Source organism: Harpia harpyja, chromosome 18 (genome assembly GCF_026419915.1).
Source record: "Harpia harpyja isolate bHarHar1 chromosome 18, bHarHar1 primary haplotype, whole genome shotgun sequence".
NCBI lineage: Eukaryota > Metazoa > Chordata > Aves > Accipitriformes > Accipitridae > Harpia > Harpia harpyja.
Window position 1 is genome coordinate 946,446 of NC_068957.1, and position 7,825 is coordinate 954,270.

Below are 7,825 nucleotides of genomic sequence, written 5' to 3' on the forward strand. Positions count from 1 at the left end.
AGCGCCGCTGAGATGCATGGTTGATACGCACCTGGCTTAAAGCACAGCCCCGGGAAACTCCCAGTGCTGCAGCTACAGAGCTACAAACTCTGCAGACTGTGAAGGGAGTTAAAAATAGAGATAGGGACTGGTAGATTAACAGAACGTGTGCAAAGGATGTTACATTGTGCCACACTGTTGGAAAATATCCATTTTTTTTAATCCAAAAATACATCCTAATGTTCTACCTAACCAGCAGGTGGATGAGTTTATTGTGCAGAGATAGCTCTGAACGTGTGTCAAAGCAGTCCCAAATACACAGCAGAAGCAATCTTGAGTTCTTGTGAATATAAGAAATAAGGTCTCAATTTTTCTGCTGCCATAAGAAAACCATTGCAGGCAATTGAATGTAAGGTGGACACAGCCTTTGCACTCTTTGTATGTCCTGAAACTGTTAATTTGCTTAAATAAAACTTAAAACTTTTTCACTTGCTGAACTTTAATTGTATCTAGTAAATGCCTGAGCAGTCAAATTTACAGGCCTGCCCCTCTATGCGTGATTGACTTTTGATGCAGATTGGATAACTGGTGTGTGACTGGGTAAAGATGCTGCAGGTACGTGCCCTGCTTCAACCCCATGAAAACACTACAGAGGCTTTAGTTTCAGCTCTTACAGGGCACGGTGTTGAGAAAACACGTAACTTTGCCAGTGTTTTTAGAAGTAAGATTCAGCTGTATGAGAAAACCATGTAACACGTTATGCTTCCTACCACTCGCCGTGTTAGAAAAGCTTAAAAAGCTACTGCAGAGAGTGCTTCCCAAAGAAAGGTGCCACCAGTCATCTTGAAAGGCGGCAGGGTGACCCCCCTGGGGCTGTGCCAGCACTCTGGTCTGGTTAGGGCCAGGAACTGGGTGGATCATTCTCCGCTATAGGTCACTACCTGAAACAAGAGTCTGGCTTGACAAGCCTTTGGTCTGAGCCGCTCTAGCAAGTCTGTCCACCTTAAATGTTGAGGTTTCTTTTCTGCAGTGGTGTAACCTCCAGATCTTGTATCTTAGCTCTATTTGTATCTTAGCTACTCCTAGGGGTTAGGGACATGGTAGCTGCACTGTAGATGAATGCTTGTGACTGTTCAGAATGTGAATATAAACTCCCCATGTCCCTGATTTCTATACCCAGTAACGGAGAGCTCTATTCTTGCAGTGGTAATAAAAGTAGTCACTGTTCAGTTACTTAAATGCTTGGGAGTTTTTAATCCATTATCTTGCGTTTCACAGTGGAAAAAATTAGGACAGTCCTTTTACCCTTATTTCTATTGTTTGTTGTATCTGCAGCCATCTCACCCCAAAGTGTGACAGTAGCACAACTCCTGCTGTCCCAAGATTATTTTCATGAGTATTTGGACAGGGATAGTCTATGTGTACTTTAGAAATTAAAAGTGTTAGAGCTTGAATATCACCAGTCATTACAGGGCTTCCCTAGCCAAAAGTGTCTTCATTTTTAGTGACATTTTCTTTGTTTTCACAGATTTGCACTGCAGAAGTGGAAGTTCTCATGACTCGACTCCAGAACACATTCAGGCAGGAGCTGAGTGGGGTTGGGGCCAGCCTAGAGAAAAGGTGGAAGTTTTGTGGCTTTGATGGACTGAAAATGACTTGAGCTTTGACTTAATGCTGAAAACAGCAGCAGGATGTGTACGCCAAGAAAACCTGGGATGCCTCTTACCTCTGTTCATGATGATTGTCTTGCACGCATCACAGACTTGGGTGGGATAATATGTAAGTGAAACTATGAGTCCCGAGCGGCACTGGAAGAAACTTCAAGTTCTGTAGCTTCTTTGATCAGTTATTTGTTAACGGGCAAGTGCGGTTCAATATATTTTGTGAAAAAAGTTCACGTCTGATATTTTTAAGCACAGCGTGTTGACTATATGTTTTGCCAATGTTGTTTGTGATTTGTGTGCCCAAATCTCTCATCCTGTACCTTCTTTTTACTGGTAGGAACAGCTATAGACTGTCCTCTGAAGCAACAACAAAGAGGCATTTTCAGGTTTCTAGAACCACCAAAAGGCGGGGGGGGGGCAGCTTTTTTTTTTTTTAGACATTTGTATGATTAAAAACTGAGGTATGTTTAAACAGAAGAAGATTTAGATGGCTCAGAGTTCTCTGAGCCAAACAATTGGTTCTTTTTCATGCTATTTTCTCTACTACTAGTTTAACAGTTAAGCTAAGATGAAGGCAGTGTCTCTAGGAGCTGAGTGTGATTCTGGCAGTGCCACTGGTGGTCTGTGCACTGCAGAGTTGGTCTGTAAATAATTTTTTACATGGGAAGGGTATTTAATTTTCTATTGATCTGAGTGGAGCAGAGAGCCTACATCAGACCTCTGTTTTAGTAATGGCTTACCACCAAATTTCTCCACCCACTTTGCTTTGGAGACCGAGCTTCTGGAAGTGCTACAAGCAGCAGAGACTTTTCTCCTCCTGAATCTTCCCAAAGGCTGTTCCTTGTGTTCTCAGTAAATGCCAGGCTCCTCCCCAGCCGTCTGCAGAAGATTAGTAAGATGTAGGGTAAAATGCTTTGGTCCATTGATCCAGCCTGTCCAGATCCCTCTGTAGAGCCTTTCTACCCTCAAGCAGATCAACACTCCTGCCCAGCTTGGTGTCCTTTGCAAACTTACTAAGGGTGCACTCGATCCCCTCATCCAGATCGTTGATAAAGATATTAAACAGAACCAGCCCCAATACCGAGCCCTGGGGAGCACTACTTGTGACCAGCCACCAACCGGATCGTCAAGCTCTAAGGTGGTCAAAACTCTCCATAACATACAGGGCTACCCCACCGCCTCTCCTTCCTTGCCTATCCCTTCTGAAGAGTTTAAAGCCATCCATTGCAGCACTCCAGTTGTGCGAGTCAGCCCACCAGGTTTCCGTGATTACAAATGTATCGTAGTTTTCCTGCTGCACAGTGGCTTCCAGCTCCTCTTTGTTGCCCGTGCTGCATGCGTTGGTGTAGAGGCACTTCAGCTGGGCTATTGATCCTGCTACCTTTTTTTGGGGGACAAGCCCTAATTCCTATGTGACTGTTCTCAGGCGCTTCTGATGTGGTTTCTAACACATCAATAACCCTTGCGTCTTTGCTGCCACGTGGATCTCCATCCTCTATCCTCACTGAGACGGCTAAGGTGCTGTGCACATTAGTACAGGGACATTTCAAATGTGCTCCAGTGTACTCAGCACATTGTGGAGCAGACAGAAGGACCTCGCTAGCACACCGTCCCTCAAATATTGGTGTGCTGCCCCAGGCTTATCTCTAGCAAGCCTGGTTTTATCCCTTTCCCCTTTGAAATCTAGTTTAAAGCTCTTTTAAAGAGCCCTGCTAACTCCTGCACAAAGATCCTTTTCCCCCTTTGAGACAGGCATAACCCATCTGTCGCCAGCAGGCCTGGTGTTGTGTAGACCAACCCATGATCAAAAACCCCCAAATTCTGCCGGTGACACCAGGCTTGGAGGTAGGTATTGATCTGCTGGCTCTTCCTGTTTCTCCCCTCATCATTCCCTGTAACTGGAAGGATAGAGGAGAACACTATCTGTGCTCCTGATCCCTTAACCAGTCGACTCAAGGCTCTGAGGTCTCTCTTGATTGCCCTCAGACTTCTCGTTGCAACTTCCCCGCTGCCTACCTGAAAAATCAATAATGGATAATGATCTGAGGGCCTTTCCAGGGCAGGAAGCTTTCTCTTCCCATCTTTAACCCGGGCCCCAGGGAGGCAGCAGACTTCCCTAAGAAGTGGGTCCAGTCTGCATACTGGGCCTTCTGTTCCCCTCCGAAGGGAGTCTCCTGTGATAATGACCTGTCTTTTCTTCTTTATGGAAGCAGTTTTGACACAGGGCATAGGTCGACTTAACCTTGGTGGCTCTTCCAACCTAGATGAACCATCATCCTCATTTTTGTTCGGTTCCACTTGCAGAGCCTCGTACCTATTATGCAAGGGCACCTGGGAAGGTGGGTGGTCATGGAGGAGACACACCGGCTTCTCCGGGCAGGAACTTGTTGCCATTCCCCCCTATCCCTTAAGTCACCATGTTCAGCCAGGTGGAGAGAGGACAGGATAGCCTGTTCAGCAGAGACCTCTCTGGAAAATGGGGAAGGAAACTTGAGAACACTGGACCGTTTCAGAGCCCAGAGGGCAGACATGGTCAGAGCACACAAGAGTCAGGAAAGGCATGTCCTTGACTCTGCATCCAGAGGCGATCAGCTGGATGAGCAGGGCGTGGTGGCTGGATTTAACCTAAAATGTGGAAGCTAATGCAGCAGATGGACTCGTTAGGCTCTAGTCCTCCAGAGTATCGGGTGTGGGGTGGGAGTTGTGATTTGGACAGGCCATCTTGGCCAGCAAGAGACCCATCTTGTGGGAGCTGGTGTGGCTGGGGGGAACTCCTCTGCAGTGTGGCCGAGGCTGTCTTCTACAGTCTCGTGGTGGACCAGGCAGGTTGTTCTGTGGGGCAGCGGGAGGGAGTGGAGCTGGGACCTACGGAGCAATGGCTCTGTGCTGTAAAAGCAAGTAAGGGCCAGATGAGTCCTGGGTCCTGCTGCTTCCCCTCTCCAGGCTTTCTTTACCAAGGCCCTTCCAGAGGGACTGAGGTTTCCCTGAAACCTTGTGTGCTCTTTGCCACCAGGAGAAATCCGTTCTGCAGATGGGCTCCCTGGACAGTGAGGAGGCAAGTGGAATGCCACTGCAGGTACCAAACCCTCCCTGTCTCTAGAGAGAGCTCTGGGAGTGGGTGCCTCCTGGAGCTGGAGCGGCGGGTGAAGACCCCGTGCGCAGCTCGCTTGGGTGCAGACAGCAGGAATGGGTGAAAGGAACCTTTCTGTCGGGACCGGGCTGCCCGCAGGTGGGGCTGCCTGCTCTTCTTGCTTCTGACGCTGAAGGCTTGCTACAGTGGAAGCAGATGAAAACCCTTCTAAAGAAATGTTCTGAATAGTTGTGTCACTGCAGGTGAACGTTGTATTTTTAAGGAATAAACGTTTTTTATGGGCAAGTCTTGGCCCTGCTGCTTTCTTTTTCTCACCTACCTTACGTTGCTGCTACGGGAAAGGAGGTGCTCCATCCCAAGTCCTCTGCCAATGTGGGGCTTCACTGTCCTTGTAGTAAATTTCAAGAGCGTTCATAAATAGTGGGCCAGCAAGTGATTAGCCACAAACAGCTATGAAACGCTCCCTGCTTCCTCTCCAGCCTCTTCTGATGTTTTACTCAACAGGCAGTGAATTCAAGGTCCGTGACCTCCTCCTTCCTTCTTCAAAGCAGACAGAGTTTGCTGATTATGGCAGTGTTTGGAGTGGATGTCTGGTGCAGCACAGCAACACCAGTTTATACTTGGTGACAGAGATGGGCAATGAGGTGATGCACAGAGAAAACGGGAACTCGGCAGCTTCCACAAAGGTGCGACAGCCTGCAAAGGGGCTTCTCATGCAATGGCTGCACGTTTTGGAGGAAGCTGCAAGCCTGTCTGTGGCCTCTCAAAATGCAACTGCCACGGGGAAGGAAGCAAGTTGGCTGGGGGCAGCCGGTGCCTGCTGGGTCAGGAGATGCAGAGATGCCTCGGGCAGCAGGCAGTGGCAGAGTCGGGTCCCAAATGAATGGGAGGTGTCTAGTTTAAAAGGGAGCCTGCGGATAACCCAGACCTTCCTGGAGAAAGATGCTCTGGAGGTATGAGAGCTGGGCCTGGGGTGGGATGTGTCATGGCGTGGGCATCCGAGTGCTAGCAGAACATGGTGAGGGACTGTAGTGTCCTGGAGGGCTGGAGCCAGGAATCGCCTCGCGCTCACAGGTGAGCATGTCTGAGCATCCTGGGGTTTGAATTGCTACATGGAAGCTCGTGCTAGCAATCCCACTGGGGACAGGAGGGCCACCAGGGAGTGGACATCTTATTTGGGACTCTGCATGGCACCAGGACAGCAGCTCCAGCTGTTGAGGGACATCCGAGTCCTCAGGGGGGCTGGGGGACCCTTTGCTAAGAGGAAAGCTATCCTCTTAGCATCAGCAGCAGTGAGACAAGTCCTAGATGAGCCTTGTCACCCCAGTGCTGCGACCTGGCGTGCATCTCGGTGGGCAAGCCTGGAGCACAGGCAGGGGCTGCAGATGTTTCCCTTCTCTTTGGGCACGGGAGCAGAGATGGTCCTTCATTAAACCTCATGCTGGCAGTCACTCTCTTCTGAGCTGCATGCAGATCCCCTCGGAGCAGTCACTGGGTGACTTCCCTGGGCTCTGCAACCATGTCCTCAGCTCAGCTTCTCCCCAGCTGTGGCCAAGGGAATGTGCTGCTGCACCCCTATCATCACCACGTCATGGACCAAGAGCCGGGCTGCGGTCCCCGAAGTGCTCATGGGCACGTTGATGTGCAGTGAGGTGCCAATTTTGGGTGTTAACACACCTGTCTTGTGGGTTGCTGTAGGTTTGTAAGGCTCTCGGAGGGTCTGCAACCCGCCATGTATGACACGTTGTACAAGACGCTAGCTGTACATCTACCCCATCAGGTCCGTGAGCTCTTCAACGGCAGAGCTTCGCAGGGGACCCCTGCGGTCCCTCAGACCCATTTTGGGTGCGGAGGGCAGCCATGTGTGTGGCCCAGCCTGCCCGTGCCTGACCGCACTGGAGACTTGGTCGTTGTGAAGTTGCTGTGATGGAGCAGCTGAGAGGTCTGCACGGAGAGCCAAGGTGAAAACCATCCACTGGCCCTCATCGACCAGCACCCAGGCAGCAAATTTCTGTTTCAGGTTTCATCTGCCGGAACAGCTGATGCTTCGGTAGGTGCCCTAGTTACTGACAGATAAGAGTGGGGAAAGTATGGGGGTAGAGGAGATAGATTGATTGAGCAATGACTGATCCCCTGCCAAGGCACAAGCACTGTCAGGCGTGGGAAGTGCTGTTCCTTCCCATGTAACCCTGCCCTCTCTCTCCACACGACAGTGTTTCTGGCTCTCATTTCTTTTGGCAGAAAATACACATTCTTGTCACCCCTCTCCTCCCCTCGGCCATGTTCAGCTGCAGTGTCGCCTCTCCATCACTGCTCCGCTTCCCTCCTGCCAGCAGGCAGGGAAGGTTCTCCTGCCTGCTCTACGGGGCCGCACGAGACACAGTGGAGACACTGCTTTGAAAACCATCGTCTCGAAGGAAGAGAAGGGAGCTCAGGCTACCTCTGGTTGTGCTGCGAGAAGGAAACGAGGAAGGTAAATGTCAGCCCTTTGTTGCAGCTGGGGAGACAGTAACTTTGCTGCTGAAAATGGAGGAGCAATTGCAGCTCCTCAGGAATAGAAGGGGCAGCTGAGCTGAGCTTTTCCCGTGAGATTTCCTTAAATAAGCCCTAGTCCTAAAAATAAGCAGGGAAAATCATTGCAGAGAGGAATTGCCCTGTTAAAGCTCCCAGTGAAAGGCATTTTATTTCTGTTTTGTAGTAAGATTATTTTTCTATGACATCCCCCTCTGAAGGAGGATTTGCAGTACTCTGGCTTTTGCCCCTGCTGCGTATTGATGTTTTCCTCCTTGCGGGGAGCACTGGTGCCTGCCCAGGCTGGAGCGAGCTCTCCTGCCTGCCCCGCTGCCATACGGGGCTCTGCAGGGCATCACCCACCTCAGGGCAGGGACCTCAGGGAGTTTGAAGTTGTCGGTGGTGGTCCCCATCTAGCTTCCTCCCATGAGCACGAATACATGCTTGTTGCAAGAAGTAAGGCCAGGTTTTTCGGGGTTAACAGTCGAAGCAGGAGTTTGTCAGAAAGCTGGCGATGGTGGCATTTTATAGAGCTATTCTCGTATTGCTTACAGTAGGGCCAGATAAGCAGCAGCTTGCC

At 50.0% G+C, this 7,825-nt stretch overlaps 1 protein-coding gene across 8 annotated transcripts in view; it reads left to right on the top strand.

Annotated features, from left to right (window-relative positions):
- ENOX2 (ecto-NOX disulfide-thiol exchanger 2) overlaps window positions 1–5,017 on the top strand; it is a 62,737-nt gene extending 57,720 nt beyond the window's left edge. For 7 of the 8 annotated variants that reach the window (XM_052813246.1, XM_052813245.1, XM_052813243.1 and 4 more), the window contains one exon: window positions 1,508–5,017. In XM_052813246.1, the coding sequence (XP_052669206.1) occupies window positions 1,508–1,639 (132 nt within the window). In that variant the 3' untranslated portion in view covers window positions 1,640–5,017. The remainder of the gene's footprint in view (window positions 1–1,507) is intronic. The other variant, XR_008239063.1, reaches the window with a different exon arrangement.
- Window positions 5,018–7,825: the final 2,808 nt, after the last annotated feature.